This window comes from Camelus bactrianus, chromosome 7 (assembly GCF_048773025.1).
Source record: "Camelus bactrianus isolate YW-2024 breed Bactrian camel chromosome 7, ASM4877302v1, whole genome shotgun sequence".
Taxonomy (NCBI): domain Eukaryota; kingdom Metazoa; phylum Chordata; class Mammalia; order Artiodactyla; family Camelidae; genus Camelus; species Camelus bactrianus.
In genome coordinates, this window is record NC_133545.1 from 76,116,314 (window position 1) to 76,130,708 (window position 14,395).

Sequence of the window (14,395 nt, forward strand, 5' to 3'; positions counted from 1 at the left end):
AGAGAGTATCATGTAATGTCCAAATTCAAATATACTTCAGCTCACCCTTTTTTTGTATAGCTTGAACCATATGAAATTGTTGATTTGATAGTTTTTACCTACACAAATGAAAATTTTCATACACAACCTAATATTAGCATGTTGCTCGGTCTCCAAAAATAGCACCAGGTGATTTATATATTTTGGCTGCTGGTTTGTTTGGTTTTTTTTGTTGTTGTTGAGAATGAAAGTTAACGTCTCTGCCTTCAGGGGCATTTACAAAACAATTACAGTGCAGCAAGAAATGTGGTAAAAGATATAAATATGATAGATAACCTATAGCTGGGGGATCGGAGGCCATTTCATGAATTAGGTAGTATTTATGATGGACCTTATGATGTTTAAACAAGTACAGATTAGCTTGTGGCTAACTTGTATGGAATTGAATTATTTCTCTTAGGGGAAATGGCCTGGAGGTAGTTATAAATGTGATAAATTACATTTATGTGGTATTCTAGGCTGATTTTTTGGGGGGATAGGGCGAGATATAGGAAAATAAGGTTGGTTGTAGATCATGTGAAATGCTGAATGATGATTTCATGAAAGAATATTCAGATCACTCTGTGGCCAGGATAAAAGCCATTCATTTATTAACATTTTCCTTTTTCCTCCATTATATTTTCTCCCCACCCCCCCCTTTTAAGAAGTTATTACCTGCTTATAGATGCTAACTTGTGGCTAAATGGTATGGAATTGAATAGATGGTTATTAGACATTTCCTCTTTAGCTAGTAAGAGATACTTTGGCAGTGGGTTTGTCTTGGGAGAATCTTACCATCAGCCCAGTTAAGCTATGGTAGTTAATGCTCACTTGATTCCAAAACCAGGAAACTACGGAGTGGACACCCCAGGTCCCTGGTAGCTGAGGTTAAGTTAGGTGGCCATAATCTTGTCTCAGGTGAGTATGCAGGAGGTTAGTGGGAAGCTCACCTTATTCTGCTGAACAAACAGGTAATCAGTTACAATATAAAACCTTTGAAGGATTTAAGTAAAAAAAGGAGATTGCTTATATGTGGAATTAAAAAAAAACAGACATAAATGAACTACTTTTTGTAACTTAGATGATTGGTTTCTTGAATATGTAAGCACATTTGACTGTCCTTTATGATTGGATTACTGCATTCTGTTGATTCTTACTTTGTGGGTGACTTTATTCCTTTGATGACTATGTAAGTTTAAAAGGCTGAAGCTCTAAACTGTTCTTAGAAACAGTGAACAGCACATATATGTAAATTTTAAAACGGTTATATCTCTCAATGAGTTGGTCTTCCTAGAATAAACTTTGTTTACCCCCCAAAAAGGACAGAAAAGTTGAAAACTGAAGTTTCTGACTAATGTTAATTTTTCCATCTTACTTGAAAATCTTTATTAGAATTATCTTGTCCTGATTCCTTCACTAGTATCTTCTAAGGATTCAAAAAGTTTACATCTTAAAGTGTCTTTACTTGTTACCTTCAAATGCAATCATTGAAAAGTTATCTTTTCAAAGTATATTAAATTAAATCATCCTAACTTAGAATAAATAAATGAGGCCTACTCCTCCCCCATTTACAATGGGATAAAAATAACCTGCTTTATAGCATCTTTTAATATTGCATTTTCAAAGTAATATTCCATAACCTTATGGACAGATTGGAAGGTGGTTCAGGAGGTCCTCACGTTTAGGATAGAAATTTGAGAAACAACAAAAAGGATATGAAAGGACAGTCATTTAGGTATGAGGTTCTTGAACTTGTCAAGCAGCTAGGATAGTGTAGAATTAACTGTGTATCACTAGGATATAAAGTACATAAAGGGCAAGAATTTGTAGTTTACTCATTATCATAGCCTCAGCTCCTGGGGGGAGGGAGAGAATGCCTGACTTTTATAAAAGCAGATGGCCAATAAATGAGCCTACGAAATGTTCAGAGCAGCTGCCTGAGGGAAAATACAGATTTGCCCATGAGTGTAAACTAAATGAAGCTTCCTTGTTGTCCAGGCAGTACCCTAGAGGTCTTGCCAGGATGCAGGATTCCCCACAATCTTCTCAGCCTTGATCCTTTACATCAAAAAGTATTCTGTGGAACTCTCACTTAAGATGTTTTATGAAAGAACTTTGTGGCCAGTTATTTGGTAAACAGCTTGTTTTTTTGTAGTGACACCTTTGATATCCCAGACACTTATTCCATAGAACACACACACAATGGGAAAACACTGCTCTACAGAATCCTTATTAATGCGTCTAGGAAGTGACTTGATTTATAGGATCACTTTAGAAGATGCAAAAGAAATTTTAATAATAGTAAAATATAATTAGGGAGGGTAAACTTGCCAGAAAAGTCACCTGACATGTACCATTCGTCTCAGTGATGATGAAGTTGATTCTGATTACTATTAATTTTCTAACGTCTCATTTTCTCTCATCAGAGTGTTTAGGAATTGTTATTTCCAAAGATGAGTAATTAATGAGTAATTCTAGTATTGAATAGCAAAAGGGAGCCCATTTATTTTCACAGGTATTCTGTTCAAATAAAATGATATTCAGCTTCAGCTGCCTTGTAATAAATTCCAGATTTCCAAAATCTTGTTTAAATACTAATAATGATAAACATGGTTTATATAATGTTAAACGATTCTTATTCACTTAAAATTTTGGGTGTTTGCTATGTGCTGAGCACCATTTCAAGTACTAGGTGAACAAAGAAGGCCAAGTGGCTGTTCTGGAGCATCTTTCATGGGGGATGCAGTACAGGGAATAAGAAATAAACATCAATTAATTAGTTCCCAATTCCTTTTTGAAAAGATAAGGGAGATTATTTAAGGAATTTAATTTCTCTATTTTAAGGCTCAGGTAGGGCAGTTTGGCAGGTTGGCCCTGTCATTTCCCTTTCCTTCAAGTATTTTGTTTTTAAGAGCCACTTCCTACTTTGTAGCAAGGTAGAAGAGTAAATTACAGGTACCTAGATGTCTTCATTTTCTGTTTTTTTCTCATTTCTTATATCCTACTACTACCAAATATCCTAAATTTACGGTGCAGGCATCCACAGTTCATAAGATTATTTTTAATCAGTTTCAAATTACCTAGCATCTCTAACTGGAATGAATTTTTAACAGTTTACTCATTTTTTCAGTTGCAATATTGTAAAACTTTAATTCATGTTCTTTATTATATAACCCTTCAACTATATGGACCTTAGGTTGTCCTCATTTGTTGAATAGGGGGCTTGGACAAGAAGCTCTCTATAGTCTTTTCTAAGTACAAAGGTTCATGATTTCAAGTGAAATTTGTGCTCCAGTGTGTTTATACAATGAAGCACAAAGCTGGAATAAAAATACTCAGTATATCCACTCGTCAAGTGATAAAATCCTATAAAAGGTTATTTAAGCAGACTTTATTCTGCTTACAGGGAATTACTATACTTTTTGCTATTGTAAAGCCATAAGCTGAGATATGAATGATAAAAGCAATCTGTATATAGATGTCATCAGAGCTCTTTCGTAGTTTAGCACCTAACACTCCAGCATTAACAGTTTGTCAAAATCTAATGCAGTATTCCTGAAAGGCAAATCTATCTGATTCTAATTTTGTATCATAGCCTATCAATTGTCCAGGTCACAGATAATTTTAACAAAAATGAGGTCTAGACAGTCATTGGCTTGGAATGAGTTAGGATTATGAGACACACAGGCCTTAGTGGTAGCCTGTGTGACAAGTAAGTATCATCTCAGCTACATCCAACCCAGAGGTTAGGGTCTGTAGACAGTTTGCTAGGTCTATTTAGGACTCTTCAATTTCTCTAGTCCCCTATGCAACCAGCTGTAATTACCTCAGGCTATATATAAAACTGATTTTTCAGTTAGATATATAAAGTGGGTGGTAAACTTTCAGCCATTAGATACTGGCTGTGTGTGTCAAAGAATGTATTAGATGCAGTGGTGAAGAATATAAAAGCTGAATGACATAGGAACTTCAAGGAGTTTGAAATAGATCAGTACACTGATTTTTCATTTCGAGAATCAAAGGCATGCTTACATTTCCAGCATCTGTGTGTTTTCAGATGAAGCTGGGGTAAACCTGTTAAGATACTTGTTTAGTGCTTTCAGTTCTTAGTTATAGTAAATGTAGGAAGAGTTATGCTTTATTTTGCTTTATGTAGTATGTGGCTGGTAATTGGAAAGAAGAACAAATCAGGAGCCAGGAAACTTGAATAATTATGGCTCTGCCTTTGAGTGAGTAATATACATGGGCTTTGGTTTCTTCAGCAGTGTAGGACTAGATTATTTTTAAAAGAAGTTCCTGACCAGCTCAAAAAAATAAGTCATCTGTAAAAAAAGAATTTTGCTTTGACTATCAATTTGTTGTATTGTTTATAAGGGAATTCAATTTTTAAATGAGTTTTGTCTTTATATCAATTAATTTTATCTCTGACCCTCACTCTCACCATCTGAAACAGGTGAATGATGTCAAACAAACTTCTTTTGGCATAAATACATATTATCTTAGTAAACCCTGGATAATCACGAAAGAGAAAATACTTTCCTTGGGTTCCTTTCCTGTACATAATTTTTTTTTACACATAAAATAATTATTGCTAAGACAGGTTTGTTTCTTTTGGGAAAACGTACTTTTCCTAGATTTAAAAAAAATTTTAAAGAGGTAACCACCAATAATGAACCCTTTCTCTTACCACCTCCATTCAACAGGTGAAAGAGTTATGAAAATCATTTGTTAGTAACTCCAGATTTCTAAGTTTAGCGTTTTTGAAAAGCCCTGATACATGGAGACAGGGTTTTTTTGTTTTTGTTTGTTTTTAAGAGAGCCACAGATGAAAGGGGATTGAGTAAAGGGATTTTGAAAGTCCAGAGACATAAATCATCTAAGGGAAGAATTCAGCTTTAAAACTTCCAGTTCCAGTAAAAAAAAAAAAAAAAAAAGTCTTTTGTGTGTGCTCTTTATAGACCAAGAAAGTTAAGATGCAGATATGTGTCCCTGAACAAGCAGTCTTACCTCTTTGGACCTCAGCTTCCTTACCTGTAAAATAAAGAGGGTGAGGATAACACATTTTGTAAGACTGACACATTTGCGGTATGGCAGTTTGTTTTAACTAATTAGAACGTTCTCAGAAGACTTGTTTACATACTTGTTTCCTTACTGAGTGTAACAAAGAAATACAGGAATGAGTTAGTAACAGTTTCCATAGTGTAGGTGTCTTGATGCTTGAATCTCTGTTGATAATTACTGGAACTCTATAAAGTTCCGGTGTTGAGAAGATCATGCAGCCAGACCTTGAGTTTCTGATCTTTCTTTCCCACATCGATGACAAAAGAGGAAAGACAAATGGATCTGAACCTCATGACCTTTGTTTTTTTCATTTGGAGAACTGGACAGTTGATGGACGTGCTTCCTGTTTCTGGCTGAAAGCCGAAGCATTTGCCAGGCCCACTGGGCCAAGGCTCTGAGCCTCTTAATGTTCTGTTTCCAAAGAGAGCTGATGCTCAAAGAAACTCTTGCTGTTCCCTTGAACTGTCAGTGCAGACAGGAAGAGGGGAGGGTAGAGGGATTCCTTATAAGGATTGTAATAATGGAGAGCAAGAATGTGAAAGTAAAAATAACATATAACACGTAAGCGTTGCCCACCATTTTCCAAGTAAGGTTGGAAATGTCACAGATATTTTGTTTGAACTCAAATGATTGAGTGAAGTGTTAAGTATTGTTATTTACATACACATAAGAGGCTCAAAAAGGTTAATGACGAGGGTTAAGTTGCCTAAGGTCGCAGAGATAGTAAGTGACTGGTAGAGTTGTGATTTGAATCCAGGACTTCATCCCACAACACATGTCAACATATTCACTTCTTAAGTTTATATGAACTTAGCTTTTTCAACATATATTACCTTAGGAACTTTGTTCTTATTTTAAAAAGGCTGACTGATATACTATTGAGAAAGAGGGATTGTTTTTTGTTTGGCAAAGCAGGGTCATTTTGGAGGCTTTTTTTGTTTTGCTTTACCTTTATCATTAACAATCATCCAAGTACTTCTTTCATGAAATATGTTTGTAATGACAGAGCTTCCTGAGAAGTTCGGAAAGATCTCCAATGTTTTACTCCTTTATCTACAGTCAATAGAAGTGTTTCACTAACATCATAGAAATTTTTTTACAAATTTGCCATGAGCATTTGGACTTTTGAATTTTACTTCAGGGCAGTGATATTTACTAAACCATTTAAAATTTAAATTTCATAGACAAGAGAAGAACGGAAAATGGAAGCAATTCTGCAAGCTTTTGCCAGACTTGAAAAAAGAGAGAAAAGAAGAGAACAAGCTTTGGAAAGGATCAGCACGGCCAAAACTGAAGTTAAAACTGAATGTAAAGATGCACAGATTGTCAGTGATGCTGAAGTTGTTCAGGTATTATTTTTCAGGTCTACTTTTATTTTCCAGTTTCCAATAAAATTTCCACACCTGATTTAATTGCATCTATAAAGAACTTTAAATATATATTAGCCTTTCAGTAACATTCTTCATGTCCTGTGAGAATTTAGACTTGAGATGTGAGACCCATACTTGCTTGGTTTTTGAGTTTGAAAATTTTTAATTATGTCATGTTATGTTTTGCTTAGTATATACCAGGATTCATAAAGAAATTCGGAGAAGTTAGCTTCTGAAGCAGATCAATGCCATTAGATTTCAACTTCTCACTTATATAAACATGTATCAAAAGTTCCATTCTATTGTATTTTGAATTAGGAACAAGCAAAAGAAGAAACTGCTAGCAAGCCAACTCCTGCCAAAGTAAATAGAACTAAGCAGAGAAAAAGTTTTTCTCGGAGTAGAACTCATATTGGACAGCAACGTCGGAGACACAGAACTGTCAGCATGTGTTCAGATATCCAGCCATCTTCGCCTGATATAGAAGTTACTTCACAACAAAATGATATTGAAAATACTGTACTTGCAATAGAACCAGAAACTGAAACTGCATTAGCAGAAATAATTACTGAAACTGAAGCTCCAGCACTTAATAAGTGTCCAACAAAGTACCCCAAAACAAAGAAGGTATGATTCTTAATGTAAGAACTATTTTCAGGTTTTAAAAATTCAATCTGTAACATCTCATACGTAACAGAGTAAGAGGCATAGTTTTTATACTTGCAGAAGTTTGAGAACTGCAGAACTGTAAAATCAGTCAATATAAATGTGTGCATAATTGTCATGAAGACAGTTAAAATACTCAGTATATCAAAACTTCCTTTTAGTACTGCAGTTCATTATTTCTTTAATTTTGACTACCCTGTATACTAAATGGCACTTCTCAAAAACAATTGGTCTAAGATGTATTATCTTTTCTTTATTTTTTGTAGTTTTAGTTTATTATTTTCCCATTTTATTATTTTTTAACATGTTTTCTTGAGTTAGTCATTTTACAATGTTGTGTCAAATTCCACTGTAGAGCACAATTTTTCAGTTATACGTGAACATACATATATTCATTGTCACATTCTTTTTTGCTGTGAGCTACCACAAGATTGTATATATTTCCCTGTGCTATACAGTATAATCTTACTTATCTATTCTACATATGCCTGTCAGTATCTACAAATTTCGAACTCTCAGTCTATCCCTTCCCACCCCCTTCCCCCTCCGGCAACCACAAGTTTGTATTCTATGTCTGTGAGTCTGTTTGTTTTGTATTTATTTATTTATTTTTTAGATTCCATATATGAGCAATCTCATATGGTATTTTTCTTTCTCTTTCTGGCTTACTTCACTTAGAATGGGTTTCTCTTATGACCTTTCTTTTACAGTTAAGGATTAAGATGTAGGAAGTTACATAACTTGAGGGCACAGTGTAGTAGCAAAGCCCGGATTCACGGCTGGGCAGTCTGGCTGCTGACTCCATGTGTCTTAGCACTAACAGAACATCCAGTGGGAAAAAAGAGGGAAAGAAAGGATGCCAAAATGTTTATAGTGATTATCTCTGGGAAGATAGGATGTGGGTAGATTACTTTTTTATTGTGTGTATTTCTGTATGTGTATGTGTGAGACTGTATATGTAAATAGATATATACCACTTTTTCTGCATTTTATACAAATTACATTATAATAAAGAGTATCATTTGATAACTAGATAGAAAAGATACAAATGCCCAGCAAAGAAAATGTGCTTGTGCTGACAAAGGTAATCCTTATTTCCATGCCTGTTACAGTTGTATTTTACCAAATAACTAGTCTAGAAAAAAAAAGAAAAAGGTGACTGATCATTATACTTTAGGATCAGGTGTACTTTATCTAATCAGTAAAGACTTAATTATGTACATTGTAATTAAAAAATCAACAGAATTAAGAAAAGGATTATGTGAATTTTCAAGGCATGCAAATTTAGGAGATTTCATACCTCTTAAATCAATAGTGATTGTCAATGCTGACAATTTAAAAACAAAGGTCATGCACTAGTCTCAACTGGAGATTCTGATGGGCAGCCAAGGTAGAAAAGCACTCCCTAAAGTCAGGTTTTTCTTAAAAAACTGAACATTTTATACCTCATATAGAAACAGTAACAAACCTCAATCTAGTGTTTGTATTTTTAAGGTGGTACTGAAGTCTCATAGATTTCACTGTTACAAAAACTACCACGTGCTTTATTCCTGCAGAGTATTACTGTATAAAAACTTTTTGTTGTAAGATTAGATAACCAAGGAAATGTGGAATGACTTAAGAATGGGGTTTTTTGGACATCATAATGATTTAATCTATCATTTTAGATAATAAATCAATTTCAAATTTGATATTAGAATACTCTGTAGGAGAATCTGTATAATTACATAAATTTTCCTTCTCTCTAGCACTTGGTCAATGAATGGTTAAATGAGAAGAATGAGAAGACAGGAAAACCTGCAGACAGCCTTTCAGAAAGGCCTCTCCGCATAACTACAGATCCTGAAGTGTTAGCTACGCAGCTCAATTCTTTACCGGGTCTCACTTACAGTCCGCATGTATACTCTACTCCTAAGCACTATATTAGATTTACTTCACCATTCCTTTCAGAAAAAAGGAGAAGAAAAGAACCTCCTGAAAACATTTCTGGCTCATGCAAGAAGGTAAACTTTTCTCTGGACATGACAGTCTAGGATGAGCCGATGCCTCTCATTCTTGGTAGTGAAATGCTTTTGGAATTGGCTCTACACTTATAAGCTATATAAATAGCTATAAACTGATTTCTATTCATTGATTGTTTTATGTATTTCAGCGGTGGTTGAAACAAGCTCTAGAAGAAGAAAACTTAGCAATTTTACATAGATTTAATTCACCCTGTCAAGAACGATCCAGAAGTCCTACAGTCAATGGTGAAAATAAAAGTCCACTGCTGTTAAATGATAGCTGTTCCCTCCCAGGTAGAATTTTTTTCATTCAGTATTACGTTAGTGTGGGAAGACGTGGCAGGACGTATATAGCTTTTACATATACTAGTTATTACGGTGTACCTTACAAAAGCAGCACACCATCAGATGGATTTTCTCTTTTCTGTCCTCCAACATTCTGGATGAAGATAGACCAAAAAAACCTTAATTGGCAGTAGCATGTTCATTGGAGTTTATGGTTGAATTTTGGCTTTTGGGCTAGCTGTTTTTCAAACAGAAAGTTAAATTAACATCTCTACTTGTAAGATTTCTTAGAGATTGCTAGGCATGTAAGCCTTCTGGCAAGATGATGCTTGCGAATGGTGAAATTGACTGAGCTGGGGGTGGACGGAGATTGCTTCATGTTAGTAATATCTTTAAAACCCTACAATTTAGTTTCGCCGTGAAAGTTATAATTGTAATTGTTGTTTTGATCTTTTCCACAATATATTATAGCCAATACCAGCAATGTAATTTCTATTATTTCACCAACAGATTTAACTACACCACTAAAAAAACGAAGACTTTATCAGTTGCTAGATTCTGCTTACTCGGAAACCTCCACACCTACTCCTTCACCATATGCTACACCAACTCACACAGATATTCCTCCCACGGACCCATCATTTGCCACTCCTCCACGGATAAAGTCAGATGATGAAGCTTGCAGAAATGGTTATAAGCCCATATATTCACCAGTTACTCCTGTAACTCCTGGCACACCAGGAAATACCATGCACTTTGAGGTGAGAAATTTAAATGGGAAAAAAAATCAGTGGGGATGCGGTTTCTTTAATAGCTTCCCCCCCATTTATAATTAGTGTACTGAGAGCAGAAAAAAGATTTAACTGGGAACATGCATTTATGTGAATTTCAACTTTAATTAAAATGAACATAACTTTCATCTTATTGATATACAGAGTCAGGCTGACTACATGTATCAAACTGACCTGAAAGCAAATATAAGGGGAATAGAAATAACACAGAAAGTTTAAAACAAGTGTTTGTTTCTCATTTTAAGTTTTCACTGCTATAAATATCATGGGTTTAGTTATGTATTTTAATTTTCAAATTCTGATTTCTTTTATGTAGAATATTTCTTCCCCAGAAAGTTCTCCAGAAATTAAGAGACGCACTTATAGTCAAGAGGTAAGGAGATACTCAAAAAGGTTTTTTAAATTGGTGACTTTTTCCTAGTGTCATTATTTTGCTTAAATTATTGGTGGATTTAAAAATAAGTAGCTTCAAAATGTGGTTATTTGTATAACTTTTGTTTTTAATTCTGTAAACAGGGATATGAGAGAGCTTCAACCATGTTAACACTGGGGCCTTTTAGAAATTCAAATTTAACTGAACTGGGTCTGCAAGAAATAAAGACTATTGGTTATACCAGCCCCAGAAGTAGGACTGAAGTCAACAGGCAGTGCCCTGGAGAAAAGGAATGTGTGTCAGATCTTCAGCTGGGACTCGATGCAGCTGAGCAAACTGCCTTACATAAAACCATGGGAACACCTACACACGACAGGACTGATTCTAACAGCCAGCTGGAATCTGCTCACCCTGGACGGGGTCCACTATATTCTTCCTGGGTAAAGAGTCCTGAGAGAACAGGAGTTAACTTCTCAGTAAACTCGAACTTGAGGGACCTGACACCCTCACATCAGTTGGAGGTTGGAGGAGGCTTCCGAATAAGTGAGTCAAAGTGCCTGATGCAGGATGATACTAGAGGCATGTTTATGGAAACACCTGTGTTCTGTACTTCAGAAGATGGGCTTGTGTCTGGTTTCGGACGGACTGTTAATGACAGTTTGATCGACGGAAGTTGCACACCCCAGAATCCACCACAAAAGAAAAAGGTTACAAATTTAACGATTTATAGTCCTTTTATTAGTGTTTTTTTTTTCATACTACTGAGGGTAATTAGTAGGTATAATACGTATTATGTAAGGCATTCATACTTTAGTCATTCACGTTAAATTTTTGATATGTATTTTTAAACCTTTTCTAAATTGCTCAGTTAAATTAGAACATTCTAGTACTGGACCATGGTTTCAGAGATCGAAATCTCAAGATGATTTATTTCATTGAAAGAATAATTTTTAAAGATAACCACTTCCCAGCCAAATCAACAGAACTGTATAATATTTGTGTGTAATATTACCCTTATTTTACATAGAAGAGGCAGCCCTGTACAGAAGAAATACCTCTTTCTTCAGCCATAGTATCTTTATTATTTAGGCCATGGGTATAAAAGTATTCTGAAAAGTATTAATAATAATAGATAAGTATTATATAAACAGTAAGTTCCTTGATTTACCGCCACTAGTTGGTTGGCAGACTTACTGAGACAATTAGAATGCCTTGTTTCAGTGCAATGGGAGAAATTTCAACACTTACTTATTTGTTAACAGGCTTATTGCTTTGTAAGTCAAAGAATTTTAGTGATGTGTGCTTTTAATTTTTATAACAGAGTCCAGTTGGCAACTTTGTGGGAAGCAATATAGTATAGTGGAAAGAGCACGGGCTTTCAAGTAAGACCTAGGTTCGAATCCCGGCTCCAACACTCACCAGCTGTGTGACCTTGAGTGAGTGAGTTACTCAATTTCCTCATCTGTAAAATGGGGATGATAATATACCTATTTCATAGGGTTTTTGTTGTGAGGATTAAATGAGATAATGTATGTAAATCACCTAAATATAATGCCTGACATATATAGTAGGCATTTGATAATTGTTAATTATTATTATTTGTAGAGAATCAAATTTTTTTACATAATTTTCCTAATGTAAATATAGTAATTCTCTTTAGAAAAAAATAGATTGACTCTGACATATAAAACAAGAATAAGAGATTTGCTTTTCCTGTCTTTCCTGCTTAAGGTTTCTCTATTAGAATACCGGAAAAGACAACGTGAAGCTAGGAAAAGTGGCTCTAAGGCAGAACACTTTCCACTGGTTAGTGTATCACCTCACACAAGTGGGAACTTGAGCAGCAGCAGTGGTGATGGGTGTGCCCACAGGAGTGAAAACGGGGAGCAGGTAGAAGGCACTGCTGGCCTACCTTTACCAACACCAGCTACAGTCTATAACGTCACTTCGGAAGAAACCAGCAGTAACTGTGCTGTTAAGGAAGCTTCTGTCAGTGAAAAGAATGAACCGGAAGTTCAGTGGTAAGCCTGTTTAAAAAACCTAACTGGTAACCTTAGAATTACAAGTAGTATACCTTACAGTGAAAGCAGTCTTTTAATTTTGTCATCCAGTCAGGAACTTAACTTTTTACACAGCTGATTTTGAATGGAGCTATGTTCTTAAAGATTTGAAGTATGCTGTTGGGTGGGGGGACCCCAACTTTCTGTTAATTAATTAACTTTCTACTGCTTTGTTGTTCTCTCAAGACTAAGCACATAGAGGTTTGGTGGTCATAATTTTGAAAGATCCTTTTTTTCTGATAGAGTTTTGAACCGGCTATACATTTGCCGATATTCGTTAAGGGCCATTGGGTATACGCCTTGATAATTTTCACAAATATTCCTCTCTAAAGAACCTTTATTGTAGTCAGCATCCTGTGATTTCTTTACCACCCTTACCAGTTACCTTGAAAAAACAGTGTTCAGTGTTTCTTCAATAGGAATAGAAGAAGCCGGATCTAGGAGGGTCTTGGCAAAGGGCAGGAGCTCACATTCATACTTTGCTTCTTGGCCCTCTTATCCCTGGGAGCTTCCTGCTAGCCTTACAGTCCAGACACAAGGTAATCTGTAAGGGGTATACTTGGTTCCTTTGGAACCTGAAGTGGCATTCTAAATGTCAAATGCTTTCCTTTAATTCCCCTCTCCTGGGTGTCTGCTTGAGTTTTTGAAATACATGAGGATAAAAAAAAAAATCTCAGCTTTGGGAGCTGTTAAGCTTTGAAAACAGCTTTTTTCTCCTAACACCAAAGTATCTTTCCCCAAAAAGCAAAAGCCTTGGTCTAAGGGGATATGTAGACCATCAAGGGACATAGAATGATGTAGTCTGCAGTAGGTTTTGAGCTGATGATACAATTTGATTTTAAAGGACTGCCTCAACTTCAGTGGAGCAAGTGAGGGAGAGGAGTTACCAGAGAGCTTTGCTTCTCAGCGATCACCGAAAAGATAAAGATAGTGGTAAGTGACCTTGTTCCTTGCCCAAAAAGGAGTCAGCTAGTCGATCACTCCGCACCCTCCTTCTCTGCAGTTCTAATGTTCTCTTTGGGTCTGCTTCTGCTTCACCTCTAGGGGGAGAATCACCATGTGTCCCATGTTCACCGAGTCATGTTCCGTCTCCACCTTCATCTCATTCAAATCACATTCCCCAGTTGCAACCCAAGGGCCCAGTCCCTTCTTTCAGTGAACTTATGGAAGGTCAGTAAGCAGATGACCTATCATGGTTTTTGTTTTCAATACTTTTTAAAATCAAAGGAGAGAGCCTTTCTAAGAAGTTGGTTTGAACAGCAGGATTGACGCTGCAGTGTTCATCATGTAATTTTACCTTTTCTGTGGTTTCCTATGCTTTACAGATCCTGATCCTGAAAATCCAGAACCCATGACTACAAGTGAATGTCCATCCCCAGATACTTCCCAAAATGCTTGTAAAAGCCCTTCAAAAATGAGCAAGGTAATAATAACATTGACTTTTGAATGTGGCCATTCAGAAAAGTGGATGGTAACACGCACATGGAGATTTCTCGGCACTTTTCCTGTTAAACAAACTTTGACCAAAAGTTCCAAGGTGATAAACGTACTTCAGTAGCTTATATTTGCTCCAAGAGTTCCACCCCTTATTCTAGTGGTGTCTAGGAAATTTACAGCCTTTTCATGAAATATTTGACCACCCAATTCTCAAAAATAATAAGTAAGGTGACATAATCATTTAACAGAAATGCCATCTCCACCCTGGCTCGTGATCATCCAATGTGGTGTTATCTTTGGAAACTAAGATTGATTTTTTTCTTAGTAGACC

The 14,395-nt window shown here is 35.8% G+C and overlaps 1 protein-coding gene across 4 annotated transcripts in view; it reads left to right on the plus strand.

Moving 5' to 3' along the window:
* KMT2E (lysine methyltransferase 2E (inactive)) overlaps positions 1-14,395 on the plus strand; it is a 77,639-nt gene that overhangs the window by 60,580 nt on the left and 2,664 nt on the right. For 3 of the 4 annotated variants that reach the window (XM_010946679.2, XM_010946680.3, XM_045510498.2), the window contains 11 exons: positions 6,264-6,428; positions 6,768-7,076; positions 8,864-9,118; positions 9,268-9,412; positions 9,914-10,164; positions 10,511-10,567; positions 10,711-11,274; positions 12,299-12,588; positions 13,472-13,560; positions 13,672-13,797; positions 13,953-14,050. In XM_010946679.2, the coding sequence (XP_010944981.2) occupies positions 6,264-6,428; positions 6,768-7,076; positions 8,864-9,118; positions 9,268-9,412; positions 9,914-10,164; positions 10,511-10,567; positions 10,711-11,274; positions 12,299-12,588; positions 13,472-13,560; positions 13,672-13,797; positions 13,953-14,050 (2,349 nt within the window). The remainder of the gene's footprint in view (positions 1-6,263; positions 6,429-6,767; positions 7,077-8,863; positions 9,119-9,267; positions 9,413-9,913; positions 10,165-10,510; positions 10,568-10,710; positions 11,275-12,298; positions 12,589-13,471; positions 13,561-13,671; positions 13,798-13,952; positions 14,051-14,395) is intronic. The other variant, XM_010946681.3, reaches the window with a different exon arrangement.